General features: G+C 38.3%; 2 protein-coding genes across 5 annotated transcripts in view; one reads left to right on the top strand and one right to left on the bottom strand.

The window, feature by feature from the left end:
* The window catches only part of LOC117723670 (mannosylglucosyl-3-phosphoglycerate phosphatase-like), a 49485-nt gene extending 45535 nt beyond the window's left edge, over positions 1 to 3950 (top strand). Inside the window, exons 6-8 of the mRNA XM_034523232.2 lie at positions 844 to 991; positions 2046 to 2232; positions 3481 to 3950. Coding sequence (XP_034379123.1) covers positions 844 to 991; positions 2046 to 2232; positions 3481 to 3665 — 520 coding nt within the window. The 3' untranslated portion in view covers positions 3666 to 3950. The remainder of the gene's footprint in view (positions 1 to 843; positions 992 to 2045; positions 2233 to 3480) is intronic.
* Positions 3951 to 7704: 3754 nt separating this feature from the next.
* Rnf180 (ring finger protein 180) overlaps positions 7705 to 25558 on the bottom strand; it is a 172900-nt gene continuing 155046 nt past the window's right edge. For all 4 annotated transcript variants that reach the window (XM_076916232.1, XM_076916231.1, XM_076916233.1 and 1 more), the window contains one exon: positions 7705 to 8690. In XM_076916232.1, the coding sequence (XP_076772347.1) occupies positions 8491 to 8690 (200 nt within the window). In that variant the 3' untranslated portion in view covers positions 7705 to 8490. The remainder of the gene's footprint in view (positions 8691 to 25558) is intronic.

The raw sequence follows: 25558 nt of genomic DNA, 5'->3' as shown, positions 1-25558 counted from the left end.
CAGAGAGGACAGCTGCAGAAGAGTAGTTAAGGCTGGCTTAGGTCCCTCTGTATCTGCCTCTCCCAGCCAGTGCTTGCCTGTTTAAAATGATCTGCTGGGTGAGTCATTTGTCTCCTACTTAGAACCATTCTGTAAACCAGCACTCGCACTTAGCTTAGCTCAAAGGCTGATTCTCAATATATGATAGTATTCACGGCATGGATTTGTATTAGAAAAATCTCATTATCCTCATATATTTAAGATGGACATTTTAGCACTGAGTTATAGCTCCAGCCACCCCCAACCACTTAATTTGAGCCAGGACCTACACACCAAGTTTCCCAGAAGGACCTCAGATTCACATTGTAATCCATGCTGGTCTTGAATTTGTGATCCTCCTGCCTCAGTCTGTGTTACCAATCCCAGAGAGTCATTTTTAAAGATGGGAGTAATGGTAAATATTAATAGAGTGTCAGGTGATTCTGAAGCTTAATGAGGGGCTGTAGTTAGACAGCACTTTGAAGATACATGTATATTGTCTATTTTATTTTTGTATTCCTTTAGTAACAGGATGGAAATTGAGGCAGTGATTTCACAGGAATTCAGAGTTGTAGGAGAACAGAAATTCTCAAAGTTTCTCTTTACCATCAAGGAAATAAGGATAGAATTACTTAGAGTTGCTTTTAGTGTTTGACTTTTTGAAACCAAAGTTCACTTGACAAGTTCTGTTCAGATTGCTCATAGCCTGTGTGCATCCTGCCTGTCACATAGAGTAAGGGGAGATGCTAACCAAGTCTGGCATTCTCTCACTTCTCATTAGTATGTTGCAGACCCATGTGAGAAGGAGTCATTTTTACATTTCAGGTTTCCTCAAGTTGCTGGGATAGAATTTGGATTTGATCCAGATGCAGAACCAGGACATCGAGTCTTAAGAGACACTGTGAAAGTTCAGGGACAGTACTTACAGAAAAAGAAAGTCTATCTCCTGGCCGTTAAGGAATACATTGCAAATGTGAGACTGGTTTCTTTCTAAATGTTTTAAGAAAACTGATTGGTGCTAATAAACATGCTTATGCCCACACACATTTAAGTTTCCTTTCATGAATTCAGACACTTAGAAAATAATACGTTTCCATTGCATTTTTATGATTCATGAATTGAATTAGTTTTATCTCATGGTACACAAGCACAATTACACTGTTTACTATTATCAAGATTTAAAAATGCAGGCCCTCTAAAATCCATGCATATCAATTCTGTTCCCTAAATGACTAGCAAGTGTAGCCAAATTGTATAGCCAAAGTGCTATAATGGACGGCTAAACTCAAATTTAGTGATAAATAGTCCTAAAACAATTAGTATTTCTATTTTAGATATATTTTAATTATTTATATCTTACTATGTTACTCAGAATGACATGTAGATGACTAAGTTTTAAGGATTTTACATGTGAATTTGGTGTGTTTGCCTCTATTTGGTCTGGAGTACCAAGTGTAAGGAACTTTGTAAGATGCACTGATTGTGTGTTATACTTCTGAGAGCCCTTTAGTACATTTCAGATCAGAGCAGACAGTAGTGGCATAAGCCTTCAATCCTAGCACTCGGGATGCAGAAGCAGGCAGATCTCTGAGTTTGAGGCTGGCCTGGTCTACAGAATGAGTTCCAGGACCACCAGGGCTACACAGAGAAACCTGATCTTGAAAAACCACATACACACACACACACACACACACACACACACACACACACACACACACACACACACTTCTGATTTGATTCTTCAATATCATTCTAATGGCCCTCTTTGTTAACACTATTTCATTCCCACCTCTGGAGACTGTAGAGGCCTATTCCCAAGGCCTTTAAACAATTGAGCTGCCACTGCAGGGTCACAGCCTCTGTGTCTAGATTTACGGAGTAGGACAATTATATTCACTCAGGTTTAAGAAAATGTCATTGTGCACAAAGATAAGGAATTACTTTCAACACTGGGATAAATTTAAAATTTATGTCTGCTGTATTTATTACTACTGGCTTAGAACCTGAGTTCTGCTTTGGCATTTCAGGGGAAGGACGGCTACAGTATGTTTAGAAGTTGCCCTAGAACATTTGACCCCGAGACCGCACAGGTGCTGTCTACAATCGTCATGAATCACTTCGAGTCAATAAAAATTTTGCAAGGAAGGAAGAAGTGTCTTTCAGGCCATCGGATGAGTTTGATCATGACGACAAACAAGTCGCCATCCCTCACAGGTGACAGGACGGTCGCGTTTCATGTGCTGCTGCTGGAGTAACTGTTTCTTAGACTCCAGTCTGTAGGTGGGCGTCCTGGTGTCTGTGGACATATGAAGAGAATAAAAATGGACCTTTATTTTCCAAGGTGACATGGCAGATGCCAGGGAGCATAGTCACAGGGACCTCACAGGCTTCCAAAGCTATGGAGAACAGAGTCGGTCTAGAAGACTGTGTCCTTTTCAGGGGTTTCTGCTTCACAATCTTCAACTACTTTTGCAGCATTTACCTTCTAATCCAGATGAAAAAATTATAACCTGCCAAATTTGCTTACTTCTGTCCAATTAAACATTGTGTCTTGTCCTACTTGATAGATGCTGTGCCTTGGCATACAGATCCCCACTTATTGAGTTTAGAAACTTAATTCTTTTTCTAAGGTCACTTTAACAACAATCCAATGCAAATCTTATCAAATCATAGTTAGTTTTATAATTGGCTGATTCTTTGATAAATAATTATATTCCTAAATATATCCAAGTTCTAGAAGTTATAATTACACCCTTTGGAAGTAAAATGAATTATCTTTTTTTTCAAACAAAAGAGTTCTTTTAATACACTGGCCATACTTTTTGTCTAATTATTTTTCAAAATGTAAAATGGAAAGCAAAATGACAGCTGTCACATATGATCCCCACTAAATAGGCTCAGCTGTAAAACCCACCAGCCCACCTGCCATATATTTAATGATAATTTAAAAGTATCATGAATTTGAGAGGGGGTGGTGGGATGAGAGGAGTTGCCATGGAAAGAGAGATAAAAATGATGTAAATATAGTACTCACATACAAAATTCTAAAAAACTTAAAAATATAATTATCAAGTAAAACCTTTTGAGATAATATGTAGTAATACCTTAAAGGTTTAAAAAACTGACATAAAATTGTATCATGTGTATCATGTGATATTACCATATGTGCATACATTGTATAATGTCCAAATGAAGGTAAGCATATCTAATTCCTCAAGCATTTATTATTTAAGTATAAAATATCTTAAAAGTCAAAATGAATTGATGCATTTTTGCTTATAAATTTCATAATATGTTTAATGTACTTTTATTCATGGATGAATTCTGACTGTGATGATGGAGAAACAAAATTTCACTACTGTTTATAAATTTCAATTTGTATACTTTAATAAAGCTTCAGTTATGACTTAAGAACATCTATTTGGTGAGCATGTATTTTAACTGGTTCTATTGTATTTCTAGCCTTTGAGGAAGAAACAGATGAACCATCAGGAGTAATCGCAGTGCCTGGCATAGAAGGGAGAATCTTCCATATTTCTCCAGACATGAAAGAACATTTGCACCAACTTAGAACTGCAAGACAGCAAGGCCTGAGAACTTTTCCCACCATTAGTGACAATGCACACGAGACTTCTGATTCTGACTAACTGTAATATTGTAATGTAGTTAGTGTGGTTTGTTAGTGCTCAGATGAATCGGACCAATTTTAGCAGTGTTAGGCATGGTAACAGAATCTTGATTGCTTGTATCATTCTAGAATTGATGATAATTCTGGGGATATTGCTCTAAATGTTCTTTTTATTTAAATTTTTATCAAGTCTTGTAACTTTTGACTCTTCATTGTGTTGGGCCAGAAACACAAACATTTGTGATTAAAGTGTAGACAGTATAGTGTTTATTATTAAATGAAATTCATGCTTACCTCTTCACAGATTCTATTTGTATAGTAACTTTTTTCTCTTAGTAGTGCTTACTTTCTGTCCAAATGAATGAATGAATATATATGTATCCTTTCACTATTGGTTAATTTTAACTCGTTTGACCTTGTTGGAATTCTGTAACACAGCACCTGAACATATCTTCTTGGTAAAGTACTGAACTTTCATATTAATGACTGGAACGCATGGGCTTTACGCAGTGTACTCACAGTTGTTCCTACGGAAGCATCCTTTCATCCGTAGTGAAATGAGAGAGGGTAGTAGTACTACAGTATTTAACATAGACTTACAAATTAGCTAAAACCAGACTCAACCAAATTCACAATTGGTTTGTTATTGATAAACTCATTGGTGATACTTCCTAAATTTACCTTTTCTTTGACCGTTTTTAAAAATTATGTTTGTAAGTAAAAAGTTCCAATCTTTAAGTCTTCTGTCATTTTCTCAGTTAAGAGCTATGTATCTAGGGTGAAAATCACTTCTGTTTTTGGAAGACTCTGTATGCCTTCTTTTAATTTGTGGGAAGTAAAAGGAACATTCAGTTGGCGTTTATGTTAGTGCATGGCAGTAGTCACAGAAGCTCTTCACAGAAACACGGCTAAGGTAAGTGAAAGTTTACGTAACGGAAGGAAGGAGCTGGAAGCCAGCTCTCATCTTCCAGCTCATTCTGTTCCGCTGGGCGCTCACTGTGTTCAGAAGTGAATTTTCGAACATACATCACCTCTTAGTTATCTCTGACAATAGAAGATAAGAGTAGATAAATTTGCTCCCAAAAGTAACAGATTAAATTATTTGTCTCACTTCAGTGACTAAAATACCCTGAGAAAATCAGCTTAAGGACGGAAGGATTTATCTGGGCTTATGGTTCCAGGGTACAGTTCACCGTAATAGGAGTCTGAGGGGGTTGTTGGTCACATTGCAACCATAGTCAGGAGGCAGAGAGAAGACAAGTGCTCCTCCCAACTCCCATTCTCCTTTGTATTTTGTTTTGGCACTCCAGTCCATGAAATCATGCCACCCACACTGGGGGCGGGTCTTCCCACTTGAGAAATGTATTATAGAAAAATTCCTCATAGACATATCAAGAGATTTGCTTCTAGGATGGTTTTAAATCCCATGTAATTTACATCTAACATTAATCATCACAAGTCATTTTGATTTTATGTAAACAATAAGAAACCAAGAAATTTCTGAAACTGAACCCACCACTATTGCTCTATGAACGGACATGGGTATTAAGCCACCTCCTAAGTAATTCCTTTATAAGCACAGATTAGTGCCTCTCTCAGCCTTCATCTGAGAAACTTCTTTGTGCAGTAGATAGTGCTTAATATTGAAAGCCCACAAATGGCCCATGTTCAGAGACTAAAAGACAGAGAATAAGGCAGTGTGCTCTGCCCTAAGTGGGACATCTTTAGCATACTGCTTCCTCTCAAGGCTCAGGAATTACCATGGCAAAGGCGGTAAAGGGATTGTGAGATAGAGGTCGTGCACGACTTCAGTGAAACTGTGTTTTTCTGACATGACAGGTTTGTTGCACATGTGACATCACAGAGGCTGCGACTGGACAAGTTCTACACTAGAGCCATCCAGACAGGATGCCAGCATGGGCGGAGGTGAGACTCTCACAGCGATAACTGAGAACTATGAGCAGCTGATGGCTTCTGGGAGAGGAAGAGTCAGTATTCTTCAGTGTAGGCCTGAGAACCTAGACACGATGCAGTGGCCCAATACTCATGCACACAGCGTTAGCACTAAAGGGACTTAAACAATGGGGATGAAAACGTTTGAAGGGATGAGGAGGAACTGGAAGAAGGGAATGGGGATTAAGAGTTAATCAGAATGCATTATATGTATACATGAAATTCTCATTAAAAATAAATTATTTAAAGTATTTAGAGATGTAGCTCAGTTCAGGTATTATTATGAACATCCAAACATGTTTAAAATTAAGATGCTGAGTTATTAAGCTCTGTAGAAACAGAAATTGTTGTTGGTGATAAATCATAGTGATGAACTTTTAAACTAATATCACTGGGACAAACATTGCATTTCATTAGATTTAGGATTTCTCTTTTCCTTTCTTCAGTTCTTTATTGGAAAATGAAATTTTATGTGATCATATGAAAGATGCTGAAAAGGAACACACTGAGTTTTTGTGTTAAGTTTATGGGGCTAGAGAGACAATGGCCTGTTGAACATGGCTGCCGATGTGCCTGGTGTTATTGTATACTGGGATGCAGAAGGAAGGTCATTATGTTACTGGATATGGAGTCACCCAGCCAGAGGTGTGGAAGAGAGGCTACCCTTAGCTGGGTTCCTGGAGGTCAGAAGGGAGCAAACACCTACCAGAGGGGAGACTGGCTGTTCTACCTAGAGATAAAAGGAAGGCAGGAGTTGGAGAACTTCTGGGATAGGTTAAGTGATCATTGTCTTGCTTGGAAGATTTCAGGTGCTCTATCTCCTGCAGATGCTAAAATGCTTGAACTGGGATAGAAGGGAACACATGCCATGCATTTAACAGACAAGCTAAAGACACAGGAGCATACTTACATTCCGTCCTCTCGTGCTTCTTCCGGGTCTCAGTGTCTCAGTGTCTCAGTGACATAACGGGCCTATCTGGCCTGTTAGAAAGTGGTAGCTCTGGGAAGCACCATACTTAGTATTTTGTAGCTTTTAGCTCCAGTTGTATAAAAGGTAAACTTATTTTAAAGTAAAATTAGAGATTTATAATTGCTTTCTAAATTTAATTACTTTAGTGTTATGACAGGCATGTAGACGTTTGTATTTAGGTCACAGGTATAAAACAATAACTAAAGTGTCAGAGACAAAGTGAATGAATGTTTTCTGTGGAATATTATTATTGTTTCTTATTTTTTAATTTGCATATAATAAAAAACTTCGAAAACAATCTAGGAATGAATCAAGACCTATTTTCTAGGGCATATAAACCAGGAATTGCTTGGAAAATAGCTACAGTTGGTTTCAAGGTTCTTAAAATATCGTCCCCATGTGTCTTTCAATTGTTTGACCAATGCATGTACTGTGGGAGGAATGATGTTTTCCCAGATCCACATTATTTTTATCAATAACACAAGTGATTATAGATATTAATTTATAAACAAAAACATACTTCTCTTTGTAAATTGTATTTTATGTTTTCTGGATTTGAAAGGTCTGATATATTTGATCATATTTTTCACAACTCTAAATGTGAAAACAGAAATAAGTATTAGAAGAATAATCTGCACCACTTTCACATTTCTTAGAAAATTGCACTATCAGTCTAATGCTTTTATTTGAAATAATCAGCAACTTATATTATTTTTGGCAATTTACAGTCTAAATTGGGGCAGCGTATCTGTTTTGAACAGTGGTGGTATTATTAGTGCCACAAGTCACACTTTTTATTGTCAGGTTACTGCATGATAGACAGAAAGGGTGGATTAGCAGTTCATTACTATTAATGAGCTAATATTTAAAAAACTAATTTTAATGAACTAATATTTAAAAAAAATACCCGTCTGAGTGAACACATTGGCTTATGTCTCTTTGCTTAATTTTTTCACTTTGAATCCAGATACCTTCTCCATCTCCTGCTCACACTGTTGTGAGCAGATTTTCTTTTCTTGGAAAGAATGTAACTATAACTACTGTAAGAGAATAAAATACCACTTTTCTTTATATACATTCATAACCCTATTTTGGCAACTCCTAATTCCACACATTAAGTCAAATAACAACAATAAAAAATGTAAAAGCCACTCTTTATTGCACATTGACAACCTTCTAGTTAAATGAATCACCAGGTTAATTACAGTTTGGACATGCATTGATCAGTTAGGTTACTAAAAGTCAGATTTGTTATTCCTCAAGTGATTCATTCTGAAATTGGAAAGTGTTAATATGGCTCTCTAACATAGCTATTGGGTGTTAGTCATACTGCATGGAATAGTTCGTTCTTACAATAGTTAAAAATGTTGCACCAAAGCTATGAAGTCTTTACAAAAGGATAGTCAGATTTTTGGTAATAGGAGACAGAAGTAGAGATATTCAGAAATCAAAATGTAATATACCCTGCTTGATTAGTTCCCAGAGAATATGGTCTATCTTTAACGCACATCATTTGCCTAAGAATACATAGTGCTTGACTAAGCGTCTTAGTAATAATGATGGTATCCATCCAAATTATTCATCTATGTTTTACTATTTTTAAATGGAGGTAAAACCTCAGTCTTTACAATCATAGTAAGTATAAAAATGACATTGTGAAATTAGAGCCCCAAGTCCTAAAGTAAAAAGTATGGAATTAATAGTGCACTGTTTCTAATGGCTGGGAGATCAGCTCTTGAATAAAGTTTAGGTTGTTACATGAAAGAAATTAATAAATAAATCCGTTATCCTCAGGCTTTCTATAAACACTAACAATTTTTATAATGCAACATTATAAAAACTTTGAAGCACACTTCCAAAATATTCAAGCTATTGTTGTTTACGTTTATGGTTGTTCAATTATAGTGGAGTGTGCCGATTCCTAAAACGGAAAGAAAAAATAGCAAAGAAAGCAGAAAACAACAAATCCAATGACCCAGTTCACTGAATAAATATAGATGATCACCATATCCATGTCAAACCACCATCCCCGGCTGTCATCCTCGAAGTGCAGATAGTCCATCCTGTGGGCACCGTGTGGGAACTGCCTCCGAGTCACTGGGGCTGCATGCCTGTGGAATCCTAGGAGACAGCGGAGGAAAATCACTTTCCAGCTCAGGCACTTGATTATAAAAACAGCTACAGTAGTATCTCAGTGCTTGACAAAGCCCATCCCGGCTTTCTTTATTGGGTGGTATCTGACAGTTGTTTTTTCAATAATGAACAATTGTGAGAAATCCCAGTTTGGGGTATAAAGGGCAGGGCAGCAGACACACTTGGCTCAGTGACCTGGACCACATTATTCATAGCACTGGGTTGGAAACTTCTTATTGGCATCGGCTGACATAATTTGTCAAGATTATTTTCACATACAAATTTTTGTAAGTTTAAGCTCCGGTAACCACAACCTGCTGCTGGAAGTATTGTTTGTATCCTGGAATACCAGCTGACTTCCACACTGCTTTCCACCTTAATGATTTTATCTGAGCAAAGTTCTATGAGAATGTATTTCATGCTTTAGCCCTGAGTAAGTTGGATAAACATGTTGGCACTCTACGGAGAATATTAGCTTTGATTTTCATATTCTTCAAAGTATGGGCCCTCTTAGTGGATTGGCTGGTGGAAAAAATATAATCCCTTGATACATTTCTGAGAAATGCCACATCTCGGGAAATTCTGGGTGCATTTACTAGCTAAGTATCCGGTGCCTTAGTTCAACTTGACCAACAGAAATGTTCTTTTGTTGGTTGGCCAGTGTGATGGCTAACTTGCAGCTTGGCATGCCTGTAGAGAGGGAAGATCACTTGAGAAATCATCTAGATCAATTAGTCTGTAGCCATCACTCTGAGGTATTTTCTTAATTGATAATTGATGTGGGAAAGTCCAACACATGGTGGGCGGGTGTGAGCTTTATGAGAAAGGCAGCTGAGCAAGCCAGAGGCAGTAAAGCAGTACACAGTATTCATCCACGAGCTGGGCTTCAGTTCCAGCCTCCAGGTTCCCGATTGCTTTCCTGGGTGATGGACTGTAACCTGTAAGCCGAATAAGCCCTTTCCTTCCTCGGGTTGCTTCTGTTTACACTATTTACCATAGCAACAGAGAAGTAAACTCTAAAGAGCCAATTTGTAATATTTAAGCTTACAAAAAAGAACATTTAAAAAGATCTATACCTCACTATTAACTATTTTTGCTTAGCTGCTGCATACTTTATTTATTTGTTTATTGCTTAATTACTATAAGAGAAGGCAGTAAAATATGCTATTTGATTGAATGGAAAAAAAATTCTGGCACTTGCTAGTGATGGGTGGTCAAGGTCAGATGAGGCTCCAGCTCAAAGCAAACTCTGCTTCTTCATCTGTAGCGACTGAGTATGTGAAGTGGCCTGCTCTAGATTTGGTGCTAATTCAGACAGCAAGGGTGAATTCACCTGGCTCTTGGCATGGCTATTTAAAGCCTAACCTCTTTAATCGGGAACAGTTCTTGCTTGCTGTTTGTGTTAAGCTATATACTTATTTGTAGTATGTAGGCTGAAAACGCAAAGGACCAGTTAAAGGGAAAATAGGGTATGCTTTAGAGTGAGATTCGGGCAGGTTTTAGATAATTTGTAATCATCTTTATCTGACCTCCGATCATTTCATTTGATAATTTTAATTATTAACTTTTGTAGACTACAAGGAGCTTAATTGGGATGATGTCAATTTTTTTGCATTGTTAGCAATCAAACAGGCTTATTTATAGGACTCTGTTTAAGTCCCTTTGTGAATGTGTCACCTTCAATATATTGCAACCTGTGACCCGTGGAAACGGAACAAAGTAATGAAGTCAGCCTTTCTGGATTGTCAAACTTCTAGCTTTTCCTTCCCTAACATCACATGCCATGTGCACACTCTGGTGTAAGGCCTCATTAAATTTTATGAAAATATTTTTTCCTATCCCAGCAGCTAGCAGCAGCTAGTAAGTGCTGGGAGAGAGACAGCCAGTCTTCCTTAAGTGTGGTGATCCTCAGAGGCCAACCATGCTCCAGGAGTAGTAGGCCCCGTCCCCAGAGTTATCTGGACAAACACATTGGACTTGATGGGCTTAAAAGAAAAAAAAAAAAAAAAACCAGAATCGCTCCTGTCTAAAGGAAATGCAGGGACAAAAAATGGAGCAGAGACTGAAGGAAAGGCCATCCAGAGACTGCTCAACCTAGGGATCCATCCTATCCGAAGACACCAAACCCAGACACTATTGCTGATGCCAAGAAGCACTTGCTGACAGGAGCTTGGTATAGCTGTCCCCTGAGAGGCTCTGCCAACATCTGGCCAATACAGATGCAGATACTCACAGCCAACCACTGGACTGAGCCTGGGGACCCGAATGGAAGAGTTAGGACTGAAGGAGCTGAAGGGGATTGCAACCCCATAGGAAGAACAATATCAACTAACTGAACCACTCAGAGCTCCCAGAGACTAAACCACCAACCAAAGAGTATACATGGATGGGTCCATGGCTCCAGATACATATGTAGCAGAGGATGGCCTTATCTGATACCAATGGGAGGGGAGGCCCTTGGTCCTCTGGAGGCTGAATGCCCCAGCATAAAGGGAATGTTAGGGTAGTGAGACAGGAGTGGGTGAGTAGGTGAAAGAACACCCTCATAGAGGCAAGGGGGCATTGGTATGGGGGGCTTGAGGAGGAAAAATCAGGAAGGGGCTCAACATTTGAAATGTAAATAAATAACCAGTAAAATAAATTAAATAAAAGAAAAAAAACAGCCAAGAAGCTGAATGACTAGGGATGTGGGGGTGTGAGTTTGGTCAAAATACACTGTACAAAGTTCTCAAAGACATAAAATATTTCTTAATTTAATTTTTCTGTTTTTTGGGTAAGCACATATGTGTTATCTTTTTTCATTCAGATGAGCTGTACTGCTGTGCACTCAGCCTGTGGACCTTATCACGAGATAAGAGAATGTCAGTCTCAGCAGCCTTCCTGTTTTCAAAGCTGAAGTCAGTACTGTAGGAGAAAGAAAAAAAGGTGGGGCACATATTCTCACACTCAAATATTATCCAAGTACACCAGGAGAAAGTCTCAAAGTAGTTTATATTACCTCTCTCAAGCTTCTTCACCCATGCAGGCTAGAGGTCAAGTAACACTGCTATTTAGAAATTGCTGTTAGTATTAAAGATGTGGGTTCTTTTCCTTGGTCCAGAAGGATGCTGTATAGGCCTGCCTGTTATTCAGATTCCAAGTAGGTGAGTCAAAACTTAAGTACATTGGTCAAATAACTAATGTCATTAATATGCATTGCATTAGTGATATTAATGCCAGAAAACATGAGCAAGAGTGGACACAGGACAAGAACTGATGCATGATGGGTAGTGGTCCACGTGTTGCTCTCCCAGGCAGCCTCAGCTGACCTGTGTGCTGTGATACTGGCTTCCACCCTACCAGCCTATCAGCGTTACCATGCACCTGTGTGCCTACATCCTGCATTTCTGGAAGGGAGCAGGAGGAGACAGTGGGAGAGATACAATGCAGGGCACCAGATTAGATGAGATAATTTTATGTGTGAACTGGATAGTGACCACTGGCTGGCTCATTTCATTTTCTTTCTTTTTTTCTATCTTTATTTTATTATCAAATCATAATTTTTATTTTTTAACATAGGGGTTATAAACACAAAAAATGCAGGATGTGGGGAAGGGGATGACACAGGAGCATAGGTGTTCAGGGGGAGTACAGATATCTTTCAGAATAGGGTATCAGCTGGGTGAAGGTTAAGGGGTCAGATCAGTATGACTCTGCCTATGATTCACTTGTCCTTATCTAAGTTGGTACTATCCGCCAAGGCTGCCTATTTACAAGGTCTATGACTACTCAGGCTGGTAGATTTCCACAAAAGCTGCCTGTTTATAATAGCTTATAGCCATCTATTTCAGTGTTTTTCCACAGAGACCCAAGACTTTGTGTTAGCAGGCATGTATGGCAGGCCTATTGGTGATTTTAGGCTTATGGCTGATTTTAGGCCTTCAGTGTATAAGCCGGGCTGCCCCTGACATCTCCTCCCTTCTTCAAGTATAGAAGGGCTGTGGCGATTCTAATCTTGCCAAGGCGGGGATAGAGGCCTGACCTCCAGTAATTAAAGGGGACCTTGTAATGGCTCTGGTCCTCCTGTCATTGTCCAGTGAGGCATGAGGGCCATACCCAGATAGATAATCTGATAGCAAAATCTATTCAGATACATTATCATAAGTTAGCTATGGAGGACCACAAGACTCAAGATGAGGTTGTTACTCTATCCAGGGCGTTCCCAGGTCCCATCTCCACCCAACCTAAAAGAGGGGACTTCAGCCCCTAGACTAAGCAGAGAGGGGCCACCCAGAACCCCCTCTGACTGGTGATCTGAATTCTTGCTTAGGCTGCGAGGCTAAGCACTGCAAAGGAATATAAATAAAAGTTAAAAATATGTTTCTGGGTTCCCTGAGGGACAAGCCTGACTGCATAGGGGTTGATGTTAAAAAGTATCCACTCTCATTCCATTTTCTTTGAATGTTTTTTAATCAAGGGGAGAGTGAGTGGGAATTTATAAGCCTTGGAATTTCTTTTATTCTCTCTCTCTCTCATTTTAAGTTTTTTTTTTCTTCAGTTACATTTCAAATGTTATCCCCTTTCCTGGTTTCCCCTCTGCAAACCTATCTTTCCTCTGCTTCTATGAGGGTGCTCACTCACCCACCCACCCACCCACTCACTTCCACCTCACCACCCTGGCATTCTTCTACATTGGGGCATGGAGCCGTCACAGGATCAAGGGCCTCTCCTCCCAATGATGCCAGACAAGGCCATCCTCTACTACATATGCAGCTGGAGCCATGGATCACTCCATGTGTACTCTTTGGTTGGTGGTTTAGTCCCTGGGAGCTCCGGGGGGTCTGGTTGGTTGATGTTGTTGTTCTTCCTATGGGGTTGCAAAGCCCTTCAGCTCTTTCTGTCCTTTCCCTAACTCCTTCATTGAAATTTCTAAGTGGCCATTTCTGAATCAAAGTTGGTGTAAAAAGTACTTCACAGATACTGTTATTCCAGAGGAGTAAGTAAACTATGAGATCGTATTAGAAAACGTCAGAATATAAACCTCCGTGTTTAATGCAGTCTCCACTAGACAATGATGGCTACACAAATACAAATGCCATGTCCAGTACAAGGATGAAATGAACTAACACATATTAATAGCAGCATAGGGCTGGTCCACAAAGAACATTCAGTAAAACTCATGGTTTTAACAGAGGAGGAACCTGCACTGCCTTTTGTATATCATTTTTTTCTGAATCAGAAATCTCACTATTCTTAGCTATAAATGGTTTCTATTTTTCTTCAGATTCGTTGATTTCTTTTCTAAGTCAGTTGCTAACCTTAACAAGACTGCCAGAATATCACATGGTAAAACCAATTTATTTACATCTTACAGAGAGTATATAAATTATAATTTAGCAAAAATCTAAAACTATTTTGATATGGTGCCCGCCATAAAGAAGTTCAGTCTTGAACACTGAGAATTTCTTAGAAATTATCATCCTCAGTGGATAAAAGTTTGATTTAGTTTAAATTAATTTAATCAGTAAATTAAATTAATTTAAATTTAAAACCTTAGTTTCTCCTTAGCAAGATGAATTAAATAGTAGGCTCAGAATTTCATCTGGTAGGGATCTGCTTCTGAGGGCCACTAACCACTGTAATAGTTACAAGTCTTTTCTGTTTCAGGAACCATGCTTTGCCCCCATATAAACGACATCGTCTAGAAGTCAATGTCTCTAAATGCATGGTGATGAAAACACACATACTTTAATATCTATGATCCTGACACTCTGGAAATATGTCTGGATTGGTGTCAGTGGAGTGAGGGGATTCTGAATCTGGAGTTCACTTTCATAAACAACATAAACTTCTATGTGCAGCCATGGTTGAGAATTACTTGATCCTAATACATGGTTTACACTAGGGTCCAATGTGTGCATGTATTTCAGCTATGCTGTATTAAAGTGTAAACAAGATGGAGACACGTGTTCATGCACCCCGGAGGGCTTTAAACCACCGACTCCAGGGCGCCAGTATCATGTACACTCTATCAACTCAAAATAACATCTCTGTGTCTATTTGGATGTCGACACAGTTCCTCCCCAACCTCAATCTGCTAACAAGATGAACTCAGCTAGATTCTTCAAGATTTTTCTAGTGTGGAATAGTTTTCTAATGCAGTTAAAGTTAGTATGTATTATAAATGGGTTATGTTATGCAGTTTTCATTCGATGTTCTTGTCAGTCTTCCCACTGTGTTCCTTACCCTATGCCCCATGTTACAGACCTCTCCCTGGTTCCCTCCCTCCCACCAACAGTCCTCTCTGTTTTCCTGTTGCACACATTCTGTTGCCTGCTTTTTCACTTCTCTCAGTTGAGACTTCTTTTTAACTGTTACAGTATGTGTGTGAGTGCCTGTCTGCATGTGTGTAGGCACACAAGTGCCTTGCACGCTGTGGAAGCCTAAGGTCACTGTTGAGTGCCTTCCCTGAGTGCTCTCTACTTCACTGACTGAGTCAAGGTCTCTCACCAAGCAGAGCAGGATTATCAGGGTAGTCAGCTATCCTGCTTGGTCCTGGGATCCTGCCCTCACCCCAAGTACTGCGGACATAGTTGGGTGTTGGGGATCAGAACTCTGATTCTTGCATTTATGTGCCAAGTGCTTTATAAATCCACAGAGCCGTCTCCCTGCCTTAAGATTTTTTTTTTCCCTCTCATGGTCCTTTTCTTGTTTTATTACCCATATCCTCCATATATAAAAATTAAAACACAGGGTAACCTATGAAAGAAAACATGGTATTTTGTCTTTCTCTGTGTGGCTTGTTTTACTTTCCATGATACTCTCTAGTTCTTAATGTTGGATAACACTTCAAAGTCTACTCAAGCGATAACCCCATGTTTTTATTTGTAAATCATAACTTTCTACACAGTATCAATACCGTACTGATTGTTAAAGGCTCACATTATTACTATTTCATGTGGTAGCTTTTCATGCTAAAGAGGAAACATGTCTGCTGATAATGCTTTCCTGGTTTTGCCTGGTTAGTGTATCACATCTTTACAGCTTTCGCAGAATATGTTTGTGATCAGGTGAGGTTTCTCTATCTACTGCTGTGTGTCAACATACTTGGAAAGCAGAGATACTGTCTGCATTCTGGCCGATCCCTCCAATGATGTTTATTTAGTAAACAGTTGTGCAAGATAACGTGTTCCCGCTAGGCAGAGAGTGGGTGTGCTTAGTTTTGGAACACAGAACACTTAGTGCTTGTTACTAAGGACAGGTTCACAAGCTCAGTACTATCCCATGCCGCTCACCCCGTGACATATTCGGACCGTGTCTGCTCTTTTGTGAGATAACCTGTGGGCAGGAGGCTCAGGTATCCCTCACAAAGTCTGACACTCTGGCTAATCTGTCACTACCCAGAAGTCTTGTGTACTTCAAGTATATTCATGAAACTGGTTAAATAACTTGTTAACTTGTATAAGGCTTAACATTTCTGACACTCGAAAACTTGTAATCGATTTTTAGCTGTGGGAACAGTTTGCATAAAATTAGAATCCTTGAAAGTTTAGTAAATGTATCCCATAAAACTACTTGAGTTTATAGTCGGCCCAGGTGCAGAGACAATGCTCTTTTTCTAAAATAATGTTTTAACATATTCTTTGATAATAATTTCATCCACCATATTTTGATCATATTATTTTTCTTCCCCCAACTCTTCCTTGGTTTCTCCCCACCTCACTCCCTGTCTAGCTAATATTATTTCTCTCTCATCAAATAACAACATGGTAACTGGCTGTGTTGGCCAACCACTCCTGAGCACAAAACCTGCACTGGAGTATGGCTGATGTACCCATTGTCGCTGCAGCAAAGAAAACTGATGTCTCCTCTCCTGGCAGCTGGCAGCTACAAATAGCTTCTTGTGTTGGGGTGCGACTTCATATCTCCTTCTCTTCTGTGCTGAGATTTTGGAAAAACCTAACACCAGTTGATTTAACATAATGTTTTCTAGTCTTGAGTCATATTTGTAATAATTAATATTACCCTATTATATACATTCACATAAACTGAACTAAACTTCTCATGGCTAGGATTTACTTTGGATCCTTCACGAATATTCTAGTCTTGTTCTGAGTACAGGGTTTATTTTTATTTCTTTACCACTGGAAGCCAGGCACAAGTATGTCACTTGACTTTTAAAATGACTGCAAAGAACAAATGGGTGCTTCTAGATGGATTTTTTTTTTTTTATCAGTTTTAGATGCTGCAGGGGGTCTCTTCTACTGCAGCAGCCAGTCACGTGACAGACAGAGGCTGCTAGGTTGTCCTAATGGCTGGCGTGGAGCACAGCAGCCTGCAGTCCAGGGAGTGGTGTTTTGGTGTTAATATGAATTCTAACAAATAATATGAACTAACTTACCAGAATCTGACTGGTTTTATTTTCTGAGAAAAACAATCTTAATGAAATGAACTTCAGTGAAATCAAGGAGCAAGAGAGACCCATTTAAAACATTTGCAAGTTGCTGTTAGGTTTGGAAGGAGTATAAAAACTACTAAGTTTCCAAAAGCCTAAGTGACTGTTTCTTTTAAATTCTATTTTGTAAAAAGAATTTTACCTCTGAATGATGACTCTCATATCTTACATAACAAGGCTGCGTGACCTTTTTCCCTTACAAAATATGGTTCCATTTCATCTTTTCTGTCAAGGATTATAAAGAGCTCCTTCGAGGGATTCTCTGCAGTGTCAGCAGCCTACAGTGTGGTCTCAGTGACTTTCTGTATTTGTTGTGTGAATGGGTGGGTGCCTGCTCATGAGCACAAGCCTCAGAGAACAGGGGAGGCCATTAGCATCTCACTGAAGCCTGTCCCAAATCAAGCCTTTCAAATGTATTTCTGCAGTGACAGAGGAGGAATCTTACTATGAATAAACTGAAGAGGCATTTTATAGTTCTCATGGAAAAAGCTCTTTACAGAGCCCTGGGACTAGTACTCAGAAGGAGACATGCCCCGTTTGCCATGTGTGATGGGCAGGGGAAGGGTTTCACCTCCCTGCATCGTTCACATTATGTAAGGATTTCTGTGTGTGGAAGGCTGACTGACAGAAGTAGGGCTTAGTGGAGGTGGAGTGAGGTATTTATAGTCACAAATAGGTATAGACTTGCTTGCTTAATATACTTGAAAAGTTAGGGCAACTGCATTTCAAATGTCATCCTCATCCTCATCTTCATCTTCAAGTCCCCAGAGTTAAAGATATATGGGTGGGATCATGAGATTTGTGACCATGCTACATTTTGTTTATCCATCAAACTGCAAAGGGGTACTTGGTTTCTTACTACCGTTGTGGTATTGAGGATAATGGAGTAATGAACACTGTCATGCAGCTACCTTGTTGTGGCCCCTGTGTGGATTCTTTCGGTTGTGTATATGCAGGAGTAGAGCTGTAGAGTCATGGCATCCAGCCTTCTGAGGATCTTCCAAATTGCTTTTATGGTGAGTTGCACCATTTTATTCTTTGCTAGCAAGGTACAAGAATTTCGATTCCCCCTTGCCAGGGTTTCTTATGTTCTTTTACAACTGATATTGCCATCCTACCATGCCCAAATCATCTTGTAGCTTCAAATTCCAGAATTAATTCCATAATAATACATGATGTGAGAAGCTTTAAATATACAAGTTAGCCACTGGCATGGCTCTTTAGGAGAAGTGCTGATTCAAATCCTTGACCTATTTCAAAACTGATTTATTTTTTACCTTCTGGTTACTGAGTTATATTTCCTTATATATCACGGATATTAACTGCTTGTGGGGTGTGCAAATATTTTCTCATATTGCCTTTATTATTTTCTTGATAAATGTGATCTATACATAATTCTAATTGTGGTGAAGTGCCGTTTACTTATTTTACCTTTTGTTGCTTGTTCTTTTGGTGTGTATCTGAAGTCTCCTGATCTTAGAGCTTCAGCCTTATGCTTTATTTGCAGAACTATATGACATTTATGCCTTATTCTCAGGCTGTTACTCCATTTGAAGTTAATGTTTAATAATATTTAATTTAATTTTTAATGGACACACAGTGATTGTTTATACTTTTGTCATTGATAGCTCAAAGACAATGCATAGCTCATTTTCTTTAATGTAGTATAACATAGGTGATTAGTTGTATTAATTTGCATACTTTGCTGAAAAAGTTATTCATTGCTGAATGGATTTAGCACCCAGTCAAAACCAACTGTCTATAGATATATGGCACGTTTTCAGATTCTCTTTTCCACTAATGTATTTATCTTTACTTATGACCATACCATACTGTTTCAATTACTATACCTCTATAGTAAGTTTTGAAACTGATAATACTATATTTCTTTACTTAAAGTTGCTTCCTCTTTCTTTCTTTATTTCTTTCTTTATTTTGTGTGCACGTGTGTGCACCCACAAGGCTGAGCACATTCACTGAAGTTAGAAGACAACTTTTGGGGACTGGTTCTCTCCTCCCACCATGTAGGTTCAGGGCACTGAACTTTGAATTAAGGTCATCAGGCTTGGCACCAAGTACCTTTGTCCCACAAGCCATCTAACCGGCTTAAGACCTTTTCCCTCTTTGTTTACTCAGGAATCCTCAAATTGTGGTAAGAATTTGTAAACTTTGAGACTGATTAGCTTTGGGGTAGTACTTATATATCATATTAGCATTTTTAACCCATTCACATAATTTTTAATTAATTTGTATTTTTAATGTCTTTCAGCAATCTTGTAATTTTCAGGTACTTTATTACTTTAGATACTACTGTATGAATAGCTTTTTCAATAACCTTTTTGCATTCTCAAACCTCACAGTATAACAGACTAGCCAGAAACCTGTAATCCTCCTGCCTTTCTCTGTTTCCTGAGTGCTAGGATTACAGGCTTGGGCTACCACACCCAGTTACAACTGATCTTGGTAAATTTGTTCGCTAGCTTCTGCAGGTTTTAACTACCCAGGACTGTGTATATACATCTGCTATGTCATCTGTACGTGGAGGGTTTTGTTTTCTGTTCTGTAATCAAATGTTTCTTTTTCTTAGCTGTTTTCCATTGTGCTTGAAGCAGATACTTAGATAATTTCAATCTTTTAAAATGCATCAAGAATTAATTTATGGCAGGGCCAAATGTTTAACTTTTATATTACACCAGAAATATATGTGGGTCTATGTATTTTAGTATTTTCCTTAGTTTTGGAGTAATATAATTCTTGTTCCACTAGGTAACATAGCATGATACTATGTTTACATTTCTATACAATCTAGGATTTTATAATCTGTATAAAATTTACCACAATATGCTAGCTATAATTTATTTTTATTTTTCCTTCTAGAGTAAACATGATAAATGCCAGAAGTACATTTTTTCTATTAAAAAATGAAATAAAAATTATGAAATCATTTAGTGCAATGGTTCACAACTAGTGGGCTGTGATCCCTTTGGCATTGTCTAAGGCCATCAGAAAACACAGATGTTTACATTATGATTCAGAACAGAAGAAAAATTACAGTTATGAAGTAGAAATGAAGTAACTTTACGGCTGGGATCACCAAAACATAAAGAACAGAATTAAAGGGTCACAGAATCAGGAAGGTTGTGAACCAATGACAGAGTGAGGTTAGTGTTAATTAGTGCAATTGCTTTATAGGATTTAGATAAATATCTCCAGCGTTTTTCTATTTGTTTTACATAACATTATTAAGTATACCGCATAGGTGGGCCTATTATTTATTCTTTTCCTTTTTGTACTTTTGAAATCCTGGGCATTGAACTTATGGCCTTCACACACTAGGCAGACACTCAGTCATTAGTTACAGTGTCAACTCAGAAGGTTTTAATGTAACCACTTCATAGTCAGACTTGAGGACCTTTCCTCACACAGTAAAACGTAATGACTTTCTCCTCTAAGAATTGCTTGCTTACTTCTCTCTCTGATTAATACTGAATACAGAATAAAGTGGATCTTATCAAATTTTCTACTTATAACCACTTAATTATATGTTAAACTTTTAAGTTTATTGGTGAAATTGTGACAGAAAGTTTAGCCCAAGGTCTCAACTCAAATTACACCAAAGTGTACCGTGCTATGAATTAGTTTATCAAGAAAAACCCATGCATGTTGGAACAGAATGTTCTGGGTCATTGTAACCTTCAGAAAATTATTCACCTCTCAGGGAGGCTCCACTTTACACATTAAAAATCAAGAAAGGTCTTAAGCTTGAGTCTGGCTAGCTTACTATGGATTACTTTTGAATGGTAGTTTCAGTTGGGATATAGCTACAAGAAAGATACCAGTACATCTCATGCAAAAATATTCAAAACACTGCTTTTTCAAATCAAATTTGTATTTAGCCCCAGTTTTGTGTATGTATATATAGAATACATACCGACATATCTGTCTTATTTAAAATTTCTTGTGACCTTTAAAGGACGAGTAACATACTTTACGTTTTAATCCATCTGTGGCCTCAGCTGCACCCAAAGGTGTTGGTACAGACATGTGGGTATATTGGGGGGTGGGGGGGGGCATTTCCGTTTGGTTGGATGTGCCAGTGTTCGGCAGTACTGGGACCTTAGCAGCACTGGTGAGCAGTGACAAATAAGCAGAGCTCTGGAAACAGTGGAGTGGCCAGTTGTTTGACAGTATTTTTTTTAACTAGATGAGTAAGTAAGCAGAAAATGGCTGATGGGGGCATTAAATTATAACTAAAGCTTACTACTGACAAATCTATCTTGGATATCATAGCTTACATAAGGCATCATCAAAGCAGTGAGATCCATTTTAAATTAAAATAATTTTTATAATTCTACATCTATAAATATAAAATATTAGGATGGTGGATAAACTCGCCCCAGGATTATCATGTAACACTTAGCTTTATAATCTAGATAGCTGGGTAAAAGTAAAAAAGGAATGTATTTTCTCCTGTTTTGATGTATGCAATGATTTTCTGACACTAGTTAAGTATTTTAAATTCTAAACTAACAAGAAATATTTAAAACAGTCAGGCTCTGCTAATTCAATGACAACTCAATTTATGATGCAACGTTTTTGCCAGTTGGAGAGAATGCTTTTTTTCTTTCAGATTTTGAGTCAAAGCATTATTACTCCCTGATATCCTCTTTCTACAGGCATAGAATTCTCAACATCAGTGCTCTCTTGACAGCCAGATTATCAAAAGACGCTTATGAGCCACATATAGAGCTATCAGTTTATGTGTGTGTGTGTGCATGTGTGTGTATGTGTGTAATTTTCATTTAAAGTGATTTTTACTTATCTGCTCTCTTTTGATGTGTATGAACTCTGACAACTTACCACATTAAAAATATGGGCTAAAATAACTAAAAAAGGATAATAGCTATTTCAGTGTGGATTCAAAATTTCAAGTTATTTCAAAATTTTTTGGAATGTTTTGAGAAATTACGGCCTTATTTAGATCAGAAAAGTTAACAAAAGAAAATCTGTCTTAAATGGAATATGTTAATGTTCTCTTTGGTTAGAATGGTACATGAAGTAAATATTTTCAAATTGTAACAGAAAACCCATAATTTACCCATAACCTTGGGTTCTGCTTAGTCCACCTCTAAAATATTTTGGTACAACAGAAATGCAGAACATGTATTTTAACCAGTAACAGTACTATCATTTTTCATATTACCAAAATAGCCATTTTTTTTTACCAAATAGTGATATTTATTACTTATTAATGGAATCATTATTACAGTACAACCTTAAAAAACTTAAAGCATGATGTACAATAAAATCCTTGTTAATAAAAACCATTTCCTTTCCAGCAGACCTGTGAGGGTTTTCTGCACTTAACATTTCATGTTTCAGTGATGAAAACCATAAGGTACACGGTAAGGTAAAGACTTCAAGTTTTAATGTGTTGAGTTGTTTGTGAGTTTCACTGAAAAAGTACACTATGGACTTTCAAATGTTTTCATACTACCCTATAAAATTTAATGAGCTCATACCATAGTAGTTGTTGAAATTTGTGAGAGTACACCTCTCCTTTAGTTATTCTTCTGTTTTAGGCCATAAGTCACTGCAGAATCAAAGGAAGTACCTGGAAGTGTCCTGTGGTAAGTCATGGCGGCAGCTCTCTGGCGCAGAGCTCTGGGAGGGGCGGCCTCTTTAGGTGTTGCACATCTCACATTTCCAAAGGGAGAAGTGAAGCCTCGCTTTCCTTGACACCTGTTACTTTTTTTTTGGGGGGGGGCACTTTTTTTTCTCTTTTGTGACTACCCTAATGGCCATTTATTAAGACACTTTGTTCTGTCTTAATGATTTTTGCTTAGTAGTGCAGACAGCACTTCACAGACTTCCTCTCTATCATCTGGCTCAGCACAGACAGATCTTTCTGTCCCTCTTCTACTGTCTTCCAGACATGACATGGTGAATGAACCCATGAACTCAGAGCAGCAGGTGGTGACAAGGCTGGGAGCTCATGGGGACCTGTTGGATGGATGCTGGAGGAAGACCTGCTGCTTTCAGTGATAGAGCCCCTCGTGAGTCTCCTATGCCCCGGTGGAGGGATCCATCCCATGCTCATGTGGATGTCCCTGGTTCAAGTCAGTGGGTTATGCACAAAGTAGGAGAGAGATTTGCAGGGAGACAGAAGGGTTGCAAAGGGTAAGAGAGATATGGGAGGAATAGGGAGTAAATGGGACCAGAATTATTACATACACATATTACATCCATGTATTACACACATGTATTAAACTATCAAAGACTATGTTTAATAAAAATGCAAAAATTTTTAAAATGTAAAAATACACAAATAGTGTTCTATGCAAAAAAGAGAAAGTACAATTAATGATTAGACACAGCATTGCTGACAGTAATAAGCACTCCTCCGATACCATAACATTCTTTCCCAGCATGGTGTTTTCAGTGTGTGTACTAAACTGTAATTTGGGAGATTCCAAATTTCTCAAAATTGTATTGCACTTTTAATTAAATTCCTATTTTCTAACCAAAACAAATGTGAAACTCCCACAGACTATGAAGTACCACTGTAGTAGGCTTCTATATAAGTATATAGTTAACATTTTCATGTAAGATCAGCCACTGTTGACTGCTGTACAACATCATATTCCCTCTGATTAATTTCATTCTTCATAATAATTCACATGATACCATCTGAAAGTCAGAGGATTAAAAAACAAAAAGGATCTTTCAAGATCATTTTGTTCAGACTTTCCAATTCTACTCTGTCACATAGTCCCAAGTCCTGGTTTTAGAGTCATGTATACCAATCCTGCTGCCCTGCATTCACCCAGGGAGCTTTAAGTAATACTGACTTGGGGACCTGCTCTGGCTAGTGGGTTTTTTTTCTCTCAGCTTGATACGAGAAAGAAGAGGAAACCTCAACTTAGAAAATGCCTTCATGAGATGGCTGATAAGTGACCCTGTGGGACACTTTCTTGATGAATGTTTCATGTACATGGATCCACTCATTGTGGGGTAGTGCTAACTCCAGGCAGTGAGTGTCTTGGGTGGTATAAGAAAGCAGGCTGAGCAAGCCATTCATGCAAGTGGGCCAATAAACAGCGCCCCTCCATGGTGCTGTCTCCAAGTTCCTGACAGCTTTAGTCTTTGCTCTGGCTTCCCCACATTGATGGAAAGTATATGTGAAATAAACCTTTCCTCCCAATGTTGCTTTAGATCATGCTAGTTTACATCAGCAGCAGAAATCTAAGATGGGATTCATCTCCAGAGATTTTTGACTTAATTGGTCTGAGATTTGCCTAAGGACTAGGATTCATTTAAAGTCTAAGTAATGAAAGAATAGAAACATAATCAGAGAGTTTTTTCCCAACAAAGAAAATAATAAAACCTTAGTTTTTCAGTTTCTTCATGTGACAAAGAATGGGAAGTCTATGTATGGGGAGACAGTTCAATTGTTAAGCTGTGGCATGAACATGAAGGCCCGAGTCTGTTCCCCATGTAGAGAGCTAATTATGGTGCTGTTACCCCACACTGGGGCAGCAGAGACCAGTGAGTGCCTGGGGACTTGGTGGCCAGCCAGCTTGGCCTAATGGATGAGCCCCAGGCTCAGGCCTGAGTGACAGATACTGTCTCAAAAGGACAAGATGGATGGCTCCTGGAAAAGGGACCTTGAGATTGGCCTCCATACATGTGTGCACACACAACATACAAAGAAAAACTTTACTTTTCAAGTAAAGGCAGTTGGGAATTCTGAAAATTTCCAAGATGAGATTAAAAGTTCTATCTCATATCAGTTGACTTGTCTTGTTTTGCCCAGTTCCGGAGGTTCTGGCTTAAGAACATGAAAGCTGATGGGTTTCCATCCTGGGAGCTTTTGCTTTTTATCTATGTTATTAAGTGAAATGTCCACTGTATTGATTGAGACAAAACCGACATTTTACGTTTCCTAAGGATTTCTTATAAGCTGATTATTATTTTATCCCATTTGAAAAAAAATACCTTAACTACACAAATATAATCATATCCTGCCAGAAAAAAAATTAGTAAAAATTCTCTTAGGATTTTATTGGTCCTAAAACAAATTTATAACACATACACACACATACACACACACACACACACACACACACACACACACACACACACACACACACACACAAATGTATAAGAACTAATGGCTCAGGAACAGAAGTGGGCTTTTGGCAATAACATGAGTGGCATATCGAATACTTGCTCAAACTTTCACTTTGATAGAGGACATCAAATTGTTCATAATGTACTTTTTTCTTATTTTTTGCATGTGTCAGAAGAAGTCTCAGGGGTGTTCCAGGTTGGAAGTGACCCAGGCTTTAAAAAGCAATTCCAATTTTCAAGTCATTAATTAAATCTTGAATAGATTTTCCAGTGATAAATAGCTTAAGAA

Source organism: Arvicanthis niloticus, chromosome 19 (assembly GCF_011762505.2).
Source record: "Arvicanthis niloticus isolate mArvNil1 chromosome 19, mArvNil1.pat.X, whole genome shotgun sequence".
Classification (NCBI taxonomy): domain Eukaryota; kingdom Metazoa; phylum Chordata; class Mammalia; order Rodentia; family Muridae; genus Arvicanthis; species Arvicanthis niloticus.
This window is presented reverse-complemented; position numbering and strand designations above follow the sequence as displayed.